The sequence below is a fragment of the Hoplias malabaricus genome, chromosome 3, assembly GCF_029633855.1.
Source record: "Hoplias malabaricus isolate fHopMal1 chromosome 3, fHopMal1.hap1, whole genome shotgun sequence".
NCBI lineage: Eukaryota > Metazoa > Chordata > Actinopteri > Characiformes > Erythrinidae > Hoplias > Hoplias malabaricus.
In genome coordinates, this window is record NC_089802.1 from 20,153,179 (window position 1) to 20,175,294 (window position 22,116).

Below are 22,116 nucleotides of genomic sequence, written 5' to 3' on the forward strand. Positions count from 1 at the left end.
CGTAAAAACCAGCTGGTTCTTGCTTAGATTTGAAGGTTTTCTTTGATTTATCATTTTCTATTCTCAGTAACACCAACTTGACAGGTACACTTCCTTTCACACCTATAGTGTTGATATTTCTTTACACTGTGGATAGAAACACTTGGCGTTCTTCCGGTCTGAAGCTTTTAAATCTGACAGATTTATCTGGTGAGAACAGGTGTGGTGTTACAAATCATCATTTTTCTTTTGATATTTTATGGTATCTGTGATATTTGACTTATAAATACCTGCCCAGAGAACCACAGTCATTAAACCTATCGCACCCTGAGAACTAACGTGTTTGCTTATAAATAGCAAATGATTTAAAAACCACACACAACTGAATTAGTGTCAATGTGTTATGAGAGGTCATGGTACATTATGTATGGTCTCATTTGGTTGTGTTAGGATTTGCAAAACATTTTTTAATTAAAAACAGAGATTTGTGGTGCAAAAGGGACCATTCATCATTTGAAATGGAGCAAAGAATGTGAGAAGTATATGTGTGCTATCAGACAACAAATCAGAGACTACAAAATTCCAAAATCTCCACCAAGGAATGTAGCTCTTGCAAACAGTTTCATATAAAATCACTCTTTGAACCAGTATGTAAAAATGATTGCACTGGATTTATAAATAGGAAAATGCACACATCTGGCCTGTAAGATCTGTAAGCCCTCCTCTAACAGAGTATTCAGCAATGGCAGATTAAAGTGGAAAAAAGCATTAGGATGTCCAGTGCTACACTTTGAAGAGTGTGTTTGACTAATATTCGCCATTATCTCAATTTCTTGTGGTTGTTTACTGTGTCTTGAGAACCTGGATTATATCTGGATGGAGATTACCCACATGAAAATGCACGTGTAAATGCATCCAAGCAGATGTAAATCTGGTAGCTTAAACCACATTAGGAGGTTGTTTGAGATGCATTTTTATTGAAATGTTATGACAAGTGATTAGTTTCTTGCTTTCAACCCATATTCAGTAAACAAAACTCCTCCTAGTTTTAAAAAAAATCTCCATTGTGATCCATTACCAGGAAGGGGCTAATCTTGGAGCTGATTTACATATTTGCATCTCGTAGAAATAGACTCATTTGAATACTACTGATAAAATGCATCATATGAAATGGAGTCCGTGATTATTTAGGTTCTTGCAATAACATTCCAGCCCTTTGCCAGTTGGGTGGTATTAAATTCCGTTGGTACCTCCAGTTTAGAGATTTATGAGAAGTAGCCTACTAGAAAAGTAAATGTGTTGATCCTTCCTCTCCCCATGTCGTGCAATCCCTTTATTCCCATAACTCTCCCCACCTCCCTCACAGATGAACCCACCAGCCCCAGTGTAGACCTGCTTGCCCAGCATATTTCCGCCTCCTCCGTGGTGTCCAGCGGGCTGGTCCAGACTCCTGTCCTCTCCAGCCGGTCTGATTCTCCCTCCCTCACCTCCCCTCTCACCCACCTCCTCCACACAGACAGCAGTGAGTGTGAATCCTTTTCACCAATCACTTGGTCCATGAAACGGTCCCATTACTTCTTTCTAACAACATCTGCTGTCTGTCTGTGTCCTATCTGGCCCATCATATAAAGCGAGTGTTTGGCCAAAAATCTGATTCACATATTTTTCCTCAAATCCAAAACACAGCTGACCCAGTCTGCAAAATTTGATTCCCTACTGTAGCTATGGGAACCCAGTTTAAACAGCTGGGTTAAATTATCACACACAGCTTAAACCATGTTGAGTTGAGAAGTCATTTATCTGACACTGTCTGACATACTATAGTCTGGGAGAAGAAATAGACACGTGTACATAAAATTAAGGCCTGATACACATTGTTATCAATCATTATAAATAACAGTATGGCATTCAGACTGAAAATAGATATAAAATAGTGAGGTCATATAATCAGCATAGTGTAGTCATTGATATTTACATAAATTCATTCAAGAAAAAAAAATTGCAGATTTTTTTTATTATTATTTGTATTGTTGATTTTGATTAAAAAAACATTAAATCATTATAAAATAGCAATTTTTTTTCTTCTTTACCTTATAACTACCACCATGAAATTATTTAAGAAAAGAATAAACAAAAATTTGATTGAATATCTTGTAATAACTTTCTGTGAACATTCTTGACTCTTTTTGGAGTAAGGGAAAACTTATGTAAATTAGATTTTTGGCCAGACCATCACTTTTACATGGCTCTGTTGTTTCTGTCTTGCTTCCATGATTCTTTCTCACTATCATCTTTCCATCAGCTCTGTCTTTCACCTGTCTCCCTAGCTCCAGCAGCTTCAGCTTTTCTCCTGTGTCCCTTGCTGCGCGTTTGTCTCGACACAGTTCCAGCCATATCACCTGTCCTTTTGATGAAGCTGTACATCACACGATTCTTCAGAGTGAATACATTTCCTCTTATCCTCTGTCTCGTATGTGTGTGTGTGTGTGTCTCTCTCTTTCTCTCTCTCTCCTGCCATACTCTTTGTCCACCATCTGCTGTTTACTTCCATTTCCATTTCTCTGTCTAATATCCAGCATCTGTTTCCTCCACTTCACATTGCTCATCATCGCAGGGTCCAAATTTAACAGACACCCAGTCAAACATTGGCAAATATTGCTAATGGCTGGTAAGTTCTCGTTTGTCAGCCTTACTTTCAATTAGGTAGTAAGTCTTCTTTACCAATTAAATTAGTTAAGCTTATGTTTTTGACAAAAAATCATTATTCATCAAACATAATTTATTTTTTTAAGCACATCCATCTCTGTATTCATCTCTGAATGTATTTATCTTACAAGGCCTCACTTTCTGGTTCATTCATTTTGTGACCAGGCAATGTCAAGAACAGCCGGCGCTCATCGTACCTGCTGGCCATCACCACTGAGCGCTCAAAGTCATGTGACGAGGGTCTGAACACATTCAGAGAGGAGGGTCGTGTCTTCTCGTGAGTGTTAATACCATCATAGTAGAGCTGGATGATATGGCCAAAATTTACATCACTTCATATTTCTTCATTTCCGTCAATACGACATAATTTCTATATTGATATGAACAAAAGAAAAGCTACAGAAAAACTGCCAAGAACTGAATGCAACATGATATAACCATCAAACAAAAACCTCTTGGCTTTCTTGATATTAATATTTTGGATTAAGCTCAAAACTGAATGCAATTACCTGATGGCTGTGCCTTGTAATGACCATCATTCAGTGACAGATGCTGTAAGTAATGTATATTGAAATACTGAAAATGTGTATAAAAATCATATCAATGTTATTGAAACATTTTATTTTGCAATAGGTATTGATTTACAATGTTTGTCCAGCCCTGCATCATAGTTTTCAATCTTCTATTTGCTTCTGGACTTTTGCATCCTCTCTATTTATGGGAAATCACTCCTATAGTCCATTTATCTGTGTACTTCTTGTTAATTGCTATGCACAAACTATCCATCTTATTTAATTATGCAAGATGTGTCTGACTGAATGTTATTCTGTACACAAAACAGTTGGCTAATTATGGCCCACTTCTGAAAATTCTCCAATTTCTGTTTCCTTCCCCAGGAGATTACCCAAAAGAGTCAAAAGCTTCTTTACAGAAGGGGTGAGTTCTTCTTCATCTGTTACTTCTAGGATTGTTTTGCCCTAGACTGTTTTGTTATTTATTCCTATGGTTATTTGCTGATGTATGATTATTTTTTTTCAGTCCCTTGAGAGTTTGCGAGCAGCAGAAGAGGCTCGCTCCAAACGCCACTCTACCTCTGAGCTGGGCAACATCACTCTCACAGACATTAGGAAAGAGGGCTGGCTACACTACAAACAGATCCTCACAGAGAAGGGCAAGGTGTGACTCATGTTTGGTCCTCACTCACAATATCACTCCAGGACAAGTATATTCTGAAATTCTTTCAGAAAGTTCCAGGCATTTAGTAAAATTGGAAATTACGAATTTGCATAATTTCTTAAGTACAATAAATATAAAGGTACAGTGTTTGTGAATACTTAAGCCATGTATGTCTTTACATTTTGTGTCTTGGAATATGTAACTTCTGCATAAAAGCTCTGCAGAGGCACAAGCCAGGAACCCCCAGTGAGAAAGCCAAAGGCTACTGATACACAGTTCTCTCTGAAAGAAGAAGTAATAGCACATGAAAATAATGAAATGCTTTAATATACTCTGCTTCTCTGTTTTTTTGCAGAAAGTGGGTGGTGGCATGCGACCATGGAAACGTGTTTACTCTGTGCTGCGCACTCATTCGCTTTTTCTCTACAAAGACAAGCGAGAGGCAGTCCTTCATGGTGCAGGGTCTTTAGGCCACAGTCATGGCCACAGTGGTCAGTCTGAGGATGAGCAGCCAATCAGCATCCGTGGCTGCTTGATTGACATTGCCTACAGCGAGACAAAGCGAAAGCACACTCTGAGGCTGACTACGCAAGACTTCTGCGAGTACCTGCTGCAGGCTGAAGACAGAGATGACATGCTGAGCTGGATACGGGTCATCCGAGAGAACAGCAAAACTGACAGTGAGGTCAGTTAGGGGAGGGGTTCAGAGGTTCACAACACCATTTTCTAAATGTGCAGTAAAGCTCATGGAAAGCATTGTGGATAACATCATTGCCCAGCAGAGTAAAGTCCTGTTCCCTTAGGCAAGACTCCTAGCGCTACTCTAGCCCTACTCTGTAAATCGCTCTGGTTAAGTGTATCTGCCAAATGCCAGAAATATAAATGTTAATCACAGAGTATTATGCAAATGCACAAATGTTTATTTGTTTTTAGAAAATAACCTGTAAACGTACACAAACCTTCTGTAAATGTTGTGGTGAAGTGGTATATCCAAAAATTGTTTGCCGCTTTGCCTTACAACAGCATGTAAAAATCCTCCAAATTTGCATATATCTATAATCCAGAAATCTGTATGAGTTTTTAATGTATCACTAATAATAAACACAGTTCAGATTTCTTTTGTTTTACATCTAACTTTACCTTCCTTTGCACAGTTTGTAAAACTGTAGTGGTACTTTTGGGGCTGTACTGTTGATCACACAACTGTCTGTATGCCATTATATATGTGTATTTGTTACTAAATGATGTGTTTATCATCTTTTTATAGGAGCTGGGTTTTTCCAGGCAAGCCCTGATCAATAAGAAACTGAATGACTACAGGAAACAAAGGTTAATTCTCTTCATTGTTACTGTCTTTCTGCCAATGATTAAGCGATATTTTATGACCGACTGTGAACACCTTTAAGTCATTTTTTTTTCCTGAAAAATAAAATGTATGATTTGGGAGTTTATCTGGCTTTGCTGCAGTAACAGCTTCTACTCTTCTGGGAAGGCTTTAAAATAGATGTTGTAATATTTCTGTGAAGATTTGAGGGTATTCAGTTATGAACATTATTAAAGTCAGAAACTAATGTTGGATAATTAATTTTAGATCACAAATGCCACTTCAGCTCATCCAAAAATATACTGAATAAATTCCTTTCACCCCGGAGAACACAGTTTCATTGCTTCACAGCCCACTGCTGGGGGGATTTGAATCTCCCTTTAGCCAACACAGCTTTGGGCATGGTGAATTTTGGTTTATTTTCAGTAGATCCATTGTGTCCTGTTTCATATAAAGCCTTTGTATGGATATTAAACAAGCTGTTTTAGCAATGGGTGCAACTTTACAGAAGCATTTACAGGATGTTTATATTTAGAGACGTATTAATTAATGGATTTTCTTAACACACTTGAAAATATTGGTGTGTTATATCATGAACATCATGTCATGTTATAATGAATCTCTTTTCTTCACAACAGCCCGACAGGTAACAAGCCAGACACTTCACCAAGAGTCCACCGAATGATGCAGCCTTTTCTCTTGTCAAAGACGGACAACCACTCGGGAGCGAACCGTGGTCCAAAAACAGACGGCAAGGGTCAGTCCTGTAATATCTCCGTCTTTAGAACACATAACTATTGAAATATGTTCCTACTTCCGATGTGCCATGAGGAGCCATATTCTACGTTTGCTCCGAATATCTAGGCCAAGGGCTCATAAAGTCTTTTCATTAAGTGCAGCAGCACTGATTCAGGATCAGCTTCTATTTTGCGTCTTTCAATTATGCTGACTGATTCTGGGTCAGCACTACTGCTGTGAAAATGATTTAGAAAGGCTGGCTCTGGTTAAAGATCCCCACTCCTACTCCATGATAGTTCATGAATACAGGCTTTGGGAACATACCAGTTACTGATAGCACATGCAATTATGGTGTGACTATCATAGGGCTGAAAAAACCTTTTTTTTTAATGTCTATCACTGCTTTTTCTGTCTCTATCAGAGGAGAGCAGTCCCCCCAAGGCTCTGTGGAGCATCAACATTATGAAGAAGGCAAAGAAAGCAGGTCCCAAGGCCTTTGGAGTCAGGCTGGAGGACTGTCCGCCAGGTGCCAATAACAAGGTCAGTTAATGTGCAACAGTGAATGCAGAAATTGATTAAGTAACTCTATAGAGCGGTCATTGGGGGAAATGCACCACTCTGAAGAGTTGAGGCTCACCAAACTGTCAAGTATACAGAGCTGTAAATATTTCAGAATGTTCTTTCAAATTGGATTCAATAATTTGTTAAAGATAACAAAATAGTCCTAAATCTTTCAGAATAATTGAATGGAAAATAAGATAAACTAGGATATTATGTCACAGAAAAACAACACATTTAGCCACATGTTCAGCCAAAACTAGTTTAGTGCCTCCCATCGGATAGTTATAAGATCATCAGTCTTAACAGCAAAGTAATAAAAACAGCTTGTTTATTTCTATGCAATGAATAGAGTTTGAGATATGGTCAGGTAAAATTATGAACTAACTAAATGTCAATTAAGAAGATTTATTTTAATTAGTTAATCATTGTAAACCTCATAGTCATGGTTTTTGTCTTTTTGCTGGTGTTGTGTAGTTTGTTCCATTGATTGTGGAAATCTGCTGTGGTCTTGTGGAGGAGATGGGTCTGGAGTACACGGGCATCTACAGAGTGCCAGGGAACAATGCAATGGTGTCCACTCTGCAGGACCAGCTCAACAAAGGCATGGACATCAACACTGCTGAAGAGGTGGGAGAGAGACAGATAGGTACAGAAATAAAGCCTGAGAAAGGAATTGTCAATCTCACCCCAGCATTTTTCCACAGAGATGGCAGGACCTGAACGTAATCAGCAGTCTCCTGAAGTCTTTCTTCAGGAAGCTTCCAGAACCTCTTTTCACTGATGGTGAGTGAATTCCCTTCACATTAAAATCACAATGCAGCTCATCTCACTGTATGTAGGAAGGTGCATGCTGACACCGCTAACTGCTGCCCCCTGTTTTGCAGACAAATACACCGACTTCATCGACGCAAACCGCTTAGAGGACGCAGGAGATCGTCTGAAGACGATGAGGAAACTGGTATGTAGATAGGGCTTGCCTTTTCAGCATTTTTGTGAAGTTGTTTCATTTTGTTGATGATCTTTTTGTGTTAACAGTGTTGTTAATTTGGGTAACGTACTAGTGTCTGTAGTTTCCTAGTCTGGAATTAGGTTGTAGATAAAAATGTGTAATGATTTTAAAATGTATTTTAAGCAAAGCCACAGCTGGTAGGCTAGCTAATAAGCTAACGATGGATTTAGATTATTTTAAACTGATCAAGAAATATTTATATCATCAAGTATTTTATCATAAAAATTAACAAAAAATATAATTGTGTACATAACTATATATATGCTGTAGTATTTAACTATACAGTTTACAGCATATTGTTTCTTATTTAGCTAATTTAGTATGAAGTGCTAAATAAAACACCTAGGAATTCTGTCTGCAATGTATCATTCATTCATTCATTATCTGTAACCGCTTATCCAGTTCAGGGTTAAAATATATCGTGTACATTTAAAATGTCCGTTTCTAGAATTATTATTGAATAAAAATAATACAATTATATATACATAAGACCTTGGATTCCAAACTTTAAATTATTGTCTATTTCATGTTTTAAAATTCCTACTGAAGTTGTTTTTCTCTCTCTCTCATTCTTAGATCCGTGACCTGCCTGATCATTACTACTACACTCTTAAATTTTTGATAGGCCATCTTAAAAAAGTGGCTGATCATTCAGAAAAGAATAAGGTATACTGAGCAATACCACATTCATTTCAGTATATACCTTTATTTTGTAAACATGTTGAATGTTTAAAAATTGACTTTACAGGAATCTAGTAAATCATGCTTAGCCTTTCAATGAGTCAAGAGTATTTTTAAGGTAAATATTAAACTGAGAAGCCTTTAGAAAGACTTCATTAAAACATATAAAACTCTATGTGGCATATAAATGAATCCATTAGGCTTTCATCTCACAGTAAGAAAGACCAGTGGGGGACTTTAAATTATGCATATCATCATGCAAATTGCCAACTAGTCACTTTCAGTTTGTACTTAACTTGAGTATTAATGATAATAATATCCTTCTATTTTTATATCTTACATTGTTACATTTAAAAGAAAAAAAAAATTTTTAGTCCTTACTTTTTATGAGACTGCCCATGTTCTTTCTTTTTTTTACTCATTTGCACATTCATATCAGTGTAAAAGTACTCACATTTAAAAGAGAGTGTTCACTCATAAATGAAATTCTCTCGTAGTTCAAGTCTCCACAACTTTCAACATATATTGTATTAGGTTCTATTGACAGCTTTATGAATATTCTCTTCATTTCTTAGATGGAGCCCCGAAACCTTGCTCTGGTGTTTGGCCCCACCCTTGTGCGTACCTCAGAGGACAATATGACGGACATGGTCACACACATGCCTGATCGCTACAAGATTGTGGAAACACTCATTCTACATGTAAGTGCTATATGGATTTGCCGTTTCATTCTTTTAGTTTTAGAAAATAAAATAAAAATTACTTTTAAAAAATAAAGTGAGCTAATGTACACTGTTTGACCAAAGGTGGTAGAGGCCAGTTCATCCATTGCTTTTTATATAATATAGGGGATTAAAGTGTGCTTTTCCCTTTATCCTGCAACATAAAGCTCTAATCTATTAGTAAGGATTAACACTAGATATTCCAACCTGACTTTTAGGATTTGATCAGCATCATTAGCAAGGTCACCTACTGATGTTAAATGATTATTTCTGGATCACAAATACTGTATGGTGGTGAGTACTCAGTTGCTCCCTTACCCTGCACAGTACTTGGGGGCCTATTACCCCACCGGCTGACACTCAGCATTGGGCACAGTGACTTTAGGCTTGTATGTAAATGTAAATTTGCAATTATTTGTCATTGTACAATGTACAGCGAATTATGTGTTCTGCATTTAACTTATCTGTGGCAGTGAACACACACACACACACACTAGTGCACTAGGGGCTGTGAACACAAACCCAAAGTGGCAGGCAGCCATCGTCAGCACCCATGGAGCTGTTGTGGGTTTGGCGCCTTGCTCAAAACACACATTTGAAGATATGTCTACAAACATTTGGACATATTGTGGATCTACTGAGTCTGAACAATATTATTGATAATATGGATGCATTTCTTGACTTAAAATCTTCTCTTTCCTTGCAGTTTGCCTGGTTCTTCAGTGATGCGCTGGATAAAGATGAGAAGGTACTGCCTGATTTGTACAGTGGTTATTTGGTAGAGGTGCGCCTGGCCTTTGGAAAAAACAGCATGCTCATTACACTAGTGACACCCAGTTTGGTCTCCCAGAGCCTCACAGCTTATGATTTAGCCCAGATTAAAGCTGTTATGCCTGTTTACGCAGCACAAATTGAACCGCTCCTGTAATAACTAAATCTGACAACACGCAGCCATCTTCAAACCTGCCTAATATCTGCACTGCCAGATATTGACAGTAAATCCAGTGAAGCCAGGGGGTAATAGTACAATATATTTTAAAGCTGTCCGGAGACCTATTTTCCCCCCACTCATTGTGCATATGACAGCATTGTGCCTTCGTCAGTACAAGAGAGACCTTTAGCTAGATCCAACTAAAAAGAATTTTACCTGGGACCTGGGGCTGTTTTTTACGTTGACTATCACAGGGAGCAGTAGGAAACAAACAGGCTGTTCACACTGCTGTTGGTGAAAGAAGTATAAATCCTTGCTTACAACATATCATGTAGAAGAAACAAGCTTTTGCATTAATTAATGAACCTTACATTAGCTTGAGGCATTGCTTCCAAATGCCATGCATGCATTTTTTAATATATATTTTTGTCATTGACTGACATAACCAGCTCTTTGAAAACAGAGGATTTTTTTGATACTTGTTCACCTTATTAAGAGCAGTCCACACAAATTAAGCATTACTGTTAACATTTACACAGCAGTAAAGGGTTTACAGCTTCCTCGAAGAACAAATATGATATCTTTGATGAAACCAAGATCAAATTGAATTTTTAGTCTTTGTCATTTTTTTATGATTTCATCATTTCTACAGTGAGAGGTATTAGAGGTTAGTTCAGTTTGCTGAAACAGCTTCTTCTTTTCTGAAAGGTATTACAGTAGATGCTAGAACATGATGATATGTAAGACACATATAAATACTTAGATATGTTGTTTAGTTTGCTTTATGCTATAAAAAACTGACATACTTAAATACCCCTATTATAACACAGCATAATAATTCTGTTAGACAGACTCTCTTATGTGCACTCTGACATTGGGTGACTGAGTAATTACAAGATGAGTCTAATCAAAACAAGCAATCGGATCAAACTCAGCAATCAAGCCTACAGATACCTCTAGAGATTAAACAAGGACCCACAGTGATGTGGAGCACTGAATAGTGCTCATGGGGAGCATTTTTGAGTGAGTGAGTGAGTGAGTGACAATTTATCTATCTAACAATAAAGTTAGTTAGTCAGTTAGTTAGTTACAATTTATCTAACAATAAATTTACAAAAAAAAACCCATAAAATTACCCAGTAACTACTGCAGAATCCATTAATAAAATCCAAATCCATTTTAAATGCACAACTGCTGAACTATTGGTAGCACACACTAAACTACCCATGTTTACAGTAAAACCACATAAGCGCAGAGAAAACTTTTATCCTGAAATAAATTCAAAGGCAATAGCCAAAGTATGTTCCTCTCATGAATAGTGACACTGCCCTGTTGGAGTTGCAAGGAATGAAAAGATTGGGAAAATATTGTTATCAGTTTTAGATTGGCTAATGCAGGCTATTCATTTTTGTGAAACGCTTTTCACTTGACTGCATTTAAAAGACCGCAGGTTGCTCCTCTGTAATTTTAATGCTGGTGGTAAACCATCAATGACACAAATGGGGCAGTGACAGGTTAAAAACATGTTGCATAACTACAAGTTTGAGGTGTTGCAGATTTGCAGAGGTTTTAAACACTGTGTCACAATGGAGTGCTAAATCTTAGAAGTAACCTGTCATTTACAACCTGAGCAAATCTATGCCTGTTTCTCAGACCCCTGAGGACCAACGGGAAGAGCAGCCTGTTCCCAATATTGACCACCTCCTTTCCAACATTGGCAGAACAGGACCACTGGGGGACGCCTCAGGTGAGATGGGCATTACGCAGCAGACACTCCTTTATTCTGCTTTATTCTCTATCGATATCACTTCAGGTACTGTGCCTTTTTACACCTAAGCAGATAAAAGCAATCACTTGAGGATCCATGACAGTGCAGGATTACCCACAGATTTACTTGGCTGTTAAAGGTAGTCTTAAACAGAATCTATTGTGCTTTAATTCTGCTCAACCCATTGCTGCTTCTACTCAGCTCATGCTTACAGTCTCATAGAATACTAGTCTTAATATTTTCTTTTGCTATTAGGTTATGATTAATGGAACACCCAGGGAATCAGACATATTCAAATTCATATTTTGTACCCCTTCCTCCTTTTTCTCCCATCTCTGGTATATTCTAACTGTATGTACTTTAACTGACTAGTTTTCCTTTTTTCTCTTTTGTAATATTTTCATTCTAAACTCTCCTTTCCCAACTTCTTCTGTGTATCTTTTTCTTCCTCTTTTCTGGACCTCTCTTCGCCACACTGCTAGCTGAGCCAGTGGAGCAAACTCTGCGGTAGGGGCTGGATTCCCACCTGACACTCTGTGTGTGTGTGTGTGTGTGTGTGTGTGTGTGTGTGTGTGTGTGTGTGTGCAAATACAGTTTGGGTGTACCTAAAATACTCTAAATATTCTTGTAAATCCATGGAAACAGTATTGATTAATGTATTCCTGGTTGTCAGCAAAGAATTGAAGCATGAGTCACAGTCATGAATTTGTCATTTTGAATTGTCTGTAAACAGTAAAATCCCTTTGGATCCTCACAGCACTGGATTAATATAAGCTTACTTAGTCCTGTATTTTCCCCACAATGTATTATTACATTGTGGGGAAAATTATTTATATATATATTTATATATATAAATATATTATATTATAATATTTATATATTATAATAATATATAAATATTATAATATTTATATATTATTATAGCTCTGCAGACTCCTAACTGCTGTCTTTCCTCTGTCCTCTGTGTTCTCCACCTGTACAGATTCCACCAACAGCGATTCAGCTAAATCCAAGGTAACACTATTCAATTTTTTTCACATCAGCACTAACATATCATTATAGTGACGTAAAAGGCCAACCATGTAAGCACCAGAACACTTAAGGTCTTATTTTATTGTGAATAATGTTATGCTTGCAACAATGGGAACACAATCTGTAATTTATATGGGAGTAATATACTGTCATAGGACATTCATCATCCATGCCTAAAAATAAAATAAACATAACAGCCATATGTTTAATAGCTACAAAATAGAATATGAAAAAAAATACAGTTTATTGTACAGTTCAAAGCTCAAAGACATGTTATGTAGATATTTCTACCCAATTATTAGTTCTTGTCAATTCCACCTGTCAGCGAGTCTCCCCCAGTTGCACACAGAAGGCTGGGGGTGAGCATGTGCTTTCTGTGAGACATGAGACCAGCCTACTGCTTCTTTTTGAATGGGTTTTAACGCTACATCATTGCCCAGATTAATGTGCTGGAGGAGAATGCAAACTGCCCAGCTCTGTCACATGAGCTTAATAGCCAGCACCATGAGCAGGTAGATGTGAGGCCAGTTGTGCTCTCTAGGACTCCAGAACATACATGGTTGAGGGATCACTAGGATTGAACATTATTTTGTATATTATGTAATATAATAGGTTTAAATCCTGCATGGAAAACAAACGTTACAAATATACACATTTGAATGCACAATTGTAATATTTGCTGTATTTAACCTGTTTTATGCAGTGGAAAAGGGCAATGCAAACATTATCAACTGTAGTACACCCTGTAGACTTAGCCATAGTTTAATGCTGTTTCCTTATGGCAACAATTATGTTTTATCGTCTTATATATATCTCTAAATTGGTTCTAGTTATGATCAAATGCATCAGATGAATAATGTTTTCAGTTTTTGTGTGAGAGCCTCAGAAGCCAGGCCTAACTATCTAATGTGTCCACAAAAAAATGTACAGATTGGTCTTATAATAAAATTATTGTATACAGTGTTACATATACAGCCTTCAGGCTCCATAAGGAAAAGAAGAAAACATGCTTACCTTGTAAACAGGCAAATAAATACATAAAAATAATAGCTGCCATATGGCAGCACTGTGTAGTAAAGGGTTAACATCAACAGCTTCTTCTGCCAACAGTGAAGTTTCATCACAAGTGGCATGTACACACATTTTTGTTACTGAGCAACCATTAGACAGAGGTATTATACCTATATAAAGAATGGTGAAACAAATCAGACAAAACCACACCGTTTGTGTCAAAAATAATTACTCTACTGAATCTCTCATGGCAGGGATCTTTGAGCTCAAAGAAAGACGTGAGTGCCAAGGACTTCAACCCCCTCTCCATCATATCCGCTGTGACCCGAAAGAGAAAGAAGCACCAGATCGCCTGCCCTGCTGACAGCAGCAGCGACGAGGACTCCGAGCACGAACCGGTCAAAGCCAGCAACTACAGAGAGCTGGGGGAGGGAGGGGGGAGTGAAGAGGGGGACGGAGGGTCGGGGTGTGACCCTTTAAGCTCCGAAAACCAGGCTGAAGAATTGGAGGGGAAGGACAAAGAAGGAGAGAGGGTTGTGGGCTCATGTGATGGAGTGAGACAGTTAGTGGGAGGGTGGGAGAGAACAGCTTGTCAGAAGGAGGATGGGAATGACGATAGTGTTCCTGTAGACGTTGCTCTGAGGGCACAGCCTCGTCCTCGTAGCTTCCTCTACTCACACCAGAGCTCTTTAAGCCTGAGAGCTGCAGGACGTCCTGCCAGTCCGTCTCCGTCCTCCTGCCCCAGCAGTGCTCACAGAATCGGTCAGACCAACCCTGTGACCCGAAAGAAGCTCCGTGGTGAAAGGGTGCGCCCCCGCTCACTGTACGGTGAAGATCTGGGGCTGGAGAGAGCCACTTTCTCTCGGGTCAAAGCCTCGCTTGTCCGTGGGCAGGAGAAGCTGTTACGAGCCATGTCCCCCAGCCGGGACGCTTCCGTCCAACCGGGCTGGCTGGGCCAGGTCCAGGCCAACCTCCTGGCCTCCGCCAACGACCTGTGGAGGTCAGGCACCCAACGACGCCACTCCTCCCCTGAGACACGCCGCAGGAGGAGAGACTGGAGACGCCACACAGTGGTGGGCAACATGCCTGGGGAGGGCTGACCATTCATATGAAAACCACCCTAAAAACTAAAACATTAACCAGTGGTCCTGCAGCATTTCTGGCCTTCAAATATTTCTGCGCAAACATCAGTGATTTGTTAAAGAATTACTCCAGTGTCTTTCAATTTAATCTCCATCTGCTGCATGTAAGCATACAGTACAGGGTGAGTCAAACGTCACAGGACATCCTTTTATTTCAGAAATGAAAGGGAAAATTACCTCAATACCCCAGCAAGTAATGGGTGAGGGTGCCATTTTTTAGGCCATGTCCGGAACATGGCCACCATCTTGAAAGCTGCAATTTTGGATGAAGGGCACGTTTTTCCAATTGGAAGGTGATCACTGTCTCAGAAATCAATTGCCGCAATCAGATTTGCAGTATCTCTTGTGCTTCAAAAGTTATCAACACAGAAGATCCAAAATACCCATTCCTTTTGGGTTATTCAGATAATGTCATTTTCCCTTTCATGACTTATGACTCACTCTATAGATGACAGTGGGCCAATAGTTTTGATGTACTTCCTAGTAGTAGAAAGAACATAAAACCCATTTTCTTATTCTGGGCTTTTGTAAAATAGAGGTCTTTGGGCAGTTGCGGAATTATATCAGTAAATGATGAAAATAAATATATAAATAAACAAAATTGTATAATTTTGATTGGATTACGCTTAAAGCTTTTTATAAATTCAATTACAATTCAGTTTAATGTGTTCTTGCAGAGAGAGGACTTGTTCTGAAGAGAGGAGAATAGTTTTCTACTCCACTGGTGCAGGCAAAATGTTCACATCTGACGGCAGTGGATGCCTGAGCAACAACTGATAGAGAGAAGCAACAGTAACCAAATCTACAGTTTTCAGGTTTTTAAAAGTTGAACAAACACCATATAATATGACATTTTCCTTGAACAAATATGTTTTAAATTCTATAGTAACACGTATTGGCAAATGAAATTCAGCAACTGCTCATCATCTTCTAGTAGAAGGCAGTTTCAAATCAGTGGCCTCTCTGCTTCCATACAGAGAACCACATGGATATTATTTTCTATGGCAATCAGCAGTATACGTGGCAAATAGAGATTAGGGAGAAAGTCTCTGGAGCATTCTTTTAATTAGCTGGTTATTTGGATAAAATGTGTTAAGGCAGCTCCCTCAAAATATGCAGGACCATGCTGCTCCAGAACCTGGGCTTTAGGAGGCATCGCATTAACGCCTCAACAACCCTCTGCCATCAGACTCCTTCAGCTGAGGAAGTACATGCCCCACTCTTATAAGAAAAAAGGTGCAAGATTCAGTTCAAGTCTTAAGTTGAAGGGAAGCTTGTCTGTAGCAGAATTCATTTCAGCTATTAATTGCGTAAGCGCGGCGTGCTGAAAAACGAACACATTTCATGCCACATTTATGCAATAAAGGCTTAAGGCCTTTCAGCATGCTGTACAGGCTGCAATAAATAACCTGAGCCCCTTTTCAGCTTAATTCATGTCTCTCCTCTCACCCCCACATCCACTGGAGGAGGCCACCTTATACCAAAAAGCAAGAGCGAGCAGGATCTTCATTCCATATTGGCAAGACTTTGCACCACACCTTATCAGCATCACCAACAGACAGCACAAAATGGCTCCCACACTCAGGTGCATGACTAGTGTTCAAGTGGTTTTAAAGAAGAAAAAAATGCAAGCCCTCACTCGTGTTTTCGACTGCAGATATTAAAAATGAGATGCCTGAAAAGGTTGTGTCTCACAAACATCTGACTAGTTCTCCGACTTCAGTCCTCAGAATAGTCTTCCCTTTTGTGAGTGTAGACGACAGTATTACAGACACAGCGCTTTTGTGGCAGAACAGCTGAAAGCAGCTGCATCGAAACGCAGCATAACCTTACCTTAAGCTCCGGAATGCCAACTCAATCTCTTGTTCTTTCTCGTCTGCATTTTGATCTTAAAGTTCTCGTTCTCTCCACGGCGGCTTTGAGGAGCTCCTGCAAAACGGTCTGAGATGTAGCCTTTTGATCTTGACCAGTTATTTTACTGCCAGCTCCACTCCCCCCTTTATAACATGTTTGTCCTCTGTGTATTTGTGGGTCATTACTGTCACTGCCCTGTGCACGTATGTTCATACACTGTGGGTGCTTGTTTGGACCAATTTTTGTAACAATTGTAAAAAGCCTTGCTAAGTTAACCTTTGTGTACAAATGATACATATGATAATATAATATTTGTTTTGAATTGCTTCCTTTTTTTTAAACCCTTGGGCTGTTACATAAAGATGTCTTATTTGTGTGTGTGTGTGTTTCAAAGAGAGAACATCAGGGAGCTGATCTTTAAAAAAAAAACAGAAAGAAAGAAAAATCCTCTTAGCAACTGACTTGGATTCATTTTCATTATCCAAATCCAGCAAGTAGATATCCTAAAGGTCCTGCACAGATACGGATGGAAAAACTGATATAATAAATAATGCAAATAAACTGCACAAAAGTTACTCTAGGGTTCTATTAACATATCACAATAAAAACCCATCAGCTATGATATGTACAGGGCTCTCACATGGGTCCTCTTTTGAGGGAGGGGTTCTGTCTGACACTGCTTGTGTGTCTCAGTATAGACACAAAATCAAACTTGACAAGTATTTGGACCTGCCCTTTATGCAGATTCTGTCAAAATAAAGTCATGCACTATCAAATCCTGTGGGGATCAGCATTAGCCTGTAACAAACAACATACATGTGGCTCAAAGTGAGATCAAGTGACGGCACCTGGTCCTCAGCAGGACTGGGATTTCAAAGCCTGTAGCTTTAGAACACTGCACTGTATTTATTCAGGGTCTGGTTTAATATTGCGAAGTAAGAAGATGTAGAGGTGAAGTGGAGCTAGTTTAAATTTGTTGAGCGATTAGGTGAAAGACTGATCTTTCATCCTGGCCCATGGAGAGAAGACAGCGAGGTAAGTTTAAAGGAAAATGTTCCTTCACACGCTGTACTCAAAACCCCCTCTCATCCCGTTTTTAAAGCTGCACCAAAAACACAAGCATTTTTATGTGGAGAATTTTGGAATTTGAACAGAGTATAACTTATTTGTATAAGGTCTAAAAACGGCATAGAATAAATAATTTGATTTTTGTGCAGTCATCTCCACAGTCAAATCCAAACATCTGTCCAATATTAATATGTTAAAGCTACCATCTGTCACTATCATGTGCATCCCTAATTTTTACCTAAGCAAAACCAGACAAAAGACCTTTAAAATAATTTAATGGACACGACATCTGGAGGAAAACAATTTTTGCACAGCTTTATTACATACTGCCTTGGTCATGCATTAACAAGTGGAAGCAGAGATATCAGGTGCAGCAGCAAAACATCCAAAAAAAAAAATCTTGTGTTTTTCCTGGACACAGAAAGCACTTGGACATTCAGTATGTAGGTTTTAACTGTCAAATTACACATACCTTTCAGCTGTCTGAGAAAATCCCAGCTCACACGGACTATCAACTACAAAAGCAAAGCAGTCACGGTTGGGGTTTTTTTGCAAACTGAACTGTGCAGGGGGAGGAAACCTAGCCTATGTTACAACCAACTTTCTAGGACTGCACGTACAAGGGTAATATTAGAAAATCCTGTATGAAAAGAAATTACCTCCTCTTTTCTGGCTGAAAATAGCGCATCACGTATTAAAGCTACTGCAGCATACAGTTAAGAAGACAATGACTCTGATGAGTGAGTGGACGATTAAAAACAAAACCGAACATATCCACATTTGTTTGTTTATTCCTTTTTTTTCCTGCGTCCATCATGGGCTTTCCCTCTCGAGCTCAGGCTCGTGCTCTGTTGCTCGGGAGCCATTCAGTTTTTGCTGTTGGCTGAGCAGCAGCTCTCTGTTCTGCGCTCTCAGTCTCTCCACCTCGCTCTCCAGTTCGCGCACGCGCCTCTGCGCGCTCTCGTCTACGCTGCCAGCGCTCCTGCGCGATCTCTGCTCGAGCCGGTTGTTCTCCTCCTCGAGGCGTGACATGCACTTCTCCAGCTCTAGATATTCCCTCACCAGCTCCTGCTTCGACATATTCTGCAGCGTCTCCACATGGTAGCGCTCGTACGTCTCGGAAAAGTCCCGCTGCAGGAACTCTCCTCCTCCTGCTGCTCCTGGAGGTGGGCGATAAGACCATGTTTTATTGATATTGTGATGAACATCTTGGAAGGTTCTGATTATTAAAGAGTAACTGCTCACAGTTGGTTTCAGTTAACTCCGCCCCTAGTTCAACTTTGTATCTACATATCCTCTCTCCCATTTCTGATCATTTATCAATGTTAATTTACTTGAAAATGGTGCCGAAACATTCCCTCACTTCTTGGCTTTTATGTGCCATGTGTGGGCGGTAACACACTGAATCCGACTTTGGGGCAAAGACACCACATCCATGTCTACAGCAGATTTGAACCTGATGATCCAGCAGAGGCCGAACCAACTACAATAAGTTATTTTCACTGTTTGGAAAACTGATCAAATTTTACGCAGGGCCTGTATCATTTATTATTACAGAGCAATTCATATCAGCTGTTAATTAATAAACAAGGTCTTAGTGTGTAATTACTCCAGAGACGAAGAGGGCTGTTGTACATGAGTACATTTTAAATTCTTCATTAGTAAACTGGTCCTATCCCTGGTCAGACTGTAAATTAAGAATAACTGCTACAATGTGCATGAACAATATTCACTGTAAAGAATGTTTTAGTTTGTTGTTACTTCAAATTTAGATATCAGGAGGAGTGATGAAGACACTCGTTTTTCTCGATGAAGGCACCATGCATTTATAACAGCTCTATACATCTAACACTTCGATAACAGAGAAAAGAGACTTAGTACATATAAAAAGTGTCCTTTGACATGTTCACACTGCTATTCAATTTTGAGATTAGATTTCACGTAGGGTTGGACAATACGGCCAAAACTTATATAACGATATATTTCTTAATGTTGGTCGATACGCTAAAATTCCGATATCTATATTAACAGTTATTAGAAACCTCCAAAACAAGAACCATGACAACGTCAAACAAAAAAAAAACGATTGACTTTGTCAATATTAATATTTATAATCTAAATTTTAAATTGAGTGCACTGAATTGGCGACAGTGCCCTGTACATTACATTAGTCAATGACAGATGTAAGTAATATTTTTAAATATTGAAAATGTGTTTATAAATCTTTTGGAACGTTATATCGCAATATATATTGAAAATTAATTATTGTCCAGCCATAATTTCACATCATTCAATAAGTCAAAATGCACAGAGCGCTTGTGTCTCCAAATATCATGAAGTATTCAAAATAAAAATTTAAGAAAACAGGATTCCTCAGTTAGACAGATAACTGGAGCCTAAAGCAGCTGGACGGGCTCGACTTAAGGCTTCTTTTATCTGGCTCACTGAAATCCTGCTTTGTTGAATACCCCCACGGTCAAATTAAGTAGTGTTAAATGTCTTGGTGGAAATAAGTCAAATGTGTATACTGGAGAAATAACATGAAAAATGGAGCACGAATTACGTTTTTGTTTCAATACATTAAACTTAGCAAGGAAACGTGAATATTGCCTGAGAGGGTTATTTCATAAGTCGAGACTGTGGAGCTTAATAACTTAATCCCAAAATCACCAACCTGTCCAGTAAAACAACGCTACATTTGACACTACTCAACTTTAGACTCGAGTGTATCAGTCTGGAGAAACGCTGCTTAGTGAATTCTCCCCAGGCGCGTTTCAACTTCAGCATTAACGGTATGTGTATTCCTCCGTATCTCCTACCTCCTCCCGGTCCTCCAGCTCCGTGTCCGGGTCTCCCCATGCCGTCGCTGCCCTCTCCTTCCTCCTCCTCCATCACCGTCTCCAGGTCCTCCCCGTCCTCCGGCGGCTCGCAGTGCTCGTCTTCGCTGCCCGAGTCCTCAAAGCGGCCGCAGAGCTCTGTGTTTAGGTCGGGCTCTTCTCGGTCGTGCTCTTCCATGAGGAACTGCGTGGTGTTGTAGGGCGCCACAGGGAGTCCTTTGGCGAACATTTCAGCCCGGACCCGCGCCGCCCGCGCCGTCTCGCGCTCGTCCAGCTCCTTCTTCTCCTCCCAGCTCAGCTTAAAGTACGGCTTCCAGCGCCGCTTCTTCTTTGAGGCGCGCCGCCGGTGCTTCCTCTTGCCCGGCAAGCCGTGCGAAGTGGTCCCCGGGCAACCTTTGTTCTGCACGCCACGCGACGTTTTCTCCGCGGCGAGGAGGCCATCGTCTCCGGCCGCGTCTCCAGGTCGGGGCTCTGGGTCGCTCCTCCCGCGTTCGCGCTCTCTGGACACTAGCCCCGGACACACCTCCAGCTGAGCCCGCTGAGCTTGCGCCTCCGCGGCAGCGCTCTGCAGTTGCAGCGGCGGTTGGTTCTTTAGCTGGAGTTGCTGCTGGTGGCGGTCGTCTTTCTGCCGCCCCCTGTCGACGGAATCCGGCGTGGCATCGCTTTTCATGAGATCCATAATAAAACTGTACACTCCCACCTGAAGAAAGAGTCAAGTTTTAGAAATCAGGAGGAGTGATGAAGAAGGAGCACTTGCCTTCTTTAATAAAAAGTACAGAAACCAACTACGGAGAACAGAAATAAAAAAATGCAGATAGTTGGAAATAAGACGCCATGTTTGGATAAAAAAAACAAAACTGTTCGTTGTATACATTATATGTGTATTTAAGGGCAGTGTATACAAAGTGTGTGTGTATTATATATATATATATATATATATATATATATATATATATATATATATATATATATATATATATAAATCCTTTCTCCCGATTACAATGACTGTAGCACGAGTCCAGAAGAGGTGGGTAAACTCAGGTCCGCTATATCACAATCCTCCCCAGGATTTTGCTCAAACTGCCATAGACGCCTTGGCCGTTGGTTTGAGCTAACTGGAAACGAGTGGTTAGAACCAAATCCTGGGGAGGATTTCTACTCGCTGAACCTGGACTGCCCACCTCTGCCAAAAAAGTAAGCGTTACTATTAACTTAATGTTACTATTTGAATCATCACAAATCAAACGGTCAACTACTTAGTCTTAAAGAAAGTCGTCAGAAACTGAACTTACCGTTTACTTTACGTCTACCGTTTAGGTCGTTACGCTACTTAAAAAGGCTGTTCAATGTTAACTCTTTCCGTTCCGTCTGCGATTCGTTTGCTTTCCTAACAGCACCGCGTACATTTCCAACCCTTGTAAACTCCTTTTCGCTTCTGCTACGGAGGGAACTGGGGCTTGTGAATTTATCACCTCCCCCTCCTACAAGGCGCATCCTCGTTTTTTCCCTGCATTCTGGAACTTGGAGTCCTTATACCTATTGGTGTGCTACGCAGACTTCCGCTGCAAAGACTACAT

The 22,116-nt window shown here is 39.8% G+C and overlaps 2 protein-coding genes across 4 annotated transcripts in view; one reads left to right on the forward strand and one right to left on the reverse strand.

Moving 5' to 3' along the window:
- The window catches only part of arhgap23b (Rho GTPase activating protein 23b), a 62,747-nt gene extending 45,775 nt beyond the window's left edge, over window positions 1-16,972 (forward strand). For 2 of the 3 annotated variants that reach the window (XM_066665021.1, XM_066665022.1), the window contains 17 exons: window positions 1,346-1,501; window positions 2,851-2,962; window positions 3,582-3,621; window positions 3,724-3,861; window positions 4,217-4,546; window positions 5,129-5,190; window positions 5,824-5,942; window positions 6,345-6,463; window positions 6,959-7,111; window positions 7,189-7,267; window positions 7,369-7,442; window positions 8,070-8,159; window positions 8,750-8,875; window positions 9,603-9,644; window positions 11,481-11,574; window positions 12,578-12,609; window positions 13,893-16,972. In XM_066665021.1, coding sequence (XP_066521118.1) covers window positions 1,346-1,501; window positions 2,851-2,962; window positions 3,582-3,621; window positions 3,724-3,861; window positions 4,217-4,546; window positions 5,129-5,190; window positions 5,824-5,942; window positions 6,345-6,463; window positions 6,959-7,111; window positions 7,189-7,267; window positions 7,369-7,442; window positions 8,070-8,159; window positions 8,750-8,875; window positions 9,603-9,644; window positions 11,481-11,574; window positions 12,578-12,609; window positions 13,893-14,738 — 2,612 coding nt within the window. In that variant the 3' untranslated portion in view covers window positions 14,739-16,972. Of the gene's footprint in view, window positions 1-1,345; window positions 1,502-2,850; window positions 2,963-3,581; window positions 3,622-3,723; window positions 3,862-4,216; window positions 4,547-5,128; window positions 5,191-5,823; window positions 5,943-6,344; window positions 6,464-6,958; window positions 7,112-7,188; window positions 7,268-7,368; window positions 7,443-8,069; window positions 8,160-8,749; window positions 8,876-9,602; window positions 9,645-11,480; window positions 11,575-12,077; window positions 12,103-12,577; window positions 12,610-13,892 lie in introns of all 3 variants that reach the window. The other variant, XM_066665023.1, reaches the window with a different exon arrangement.
- A 994-nt stretch (window positions 16,973-17,966) lies between these two features.
- hexim1 (HEXIM P-TEFb complex subunit 1) lies at window positions 17,967-21,987 on the reverse strand. Its single transcript, XM_066663763.1, has 3 exons — window positions 21,832-21,987; window positions 20,522-21,239; window positions 17,967-18,862 (listed from the first exon to the last, which is right to left on the reverse strand). The coding sequence occupies exons 2-3, from the start codon at window positions 21,216-21,218 to the stop codon at window positions 18,516-18,518; spliced, it is 1,044 nt and encodes a 347-aa protein (XP_066519860.1). The 5' UTR covers window positions 21,219-21,239; window positions 21,832-21,987; the 3' UTR covers window positions 17,967-18,515.
- Between the last annotated feature and the right edge of the window lie 129 nt (window positions 21,988-22,116).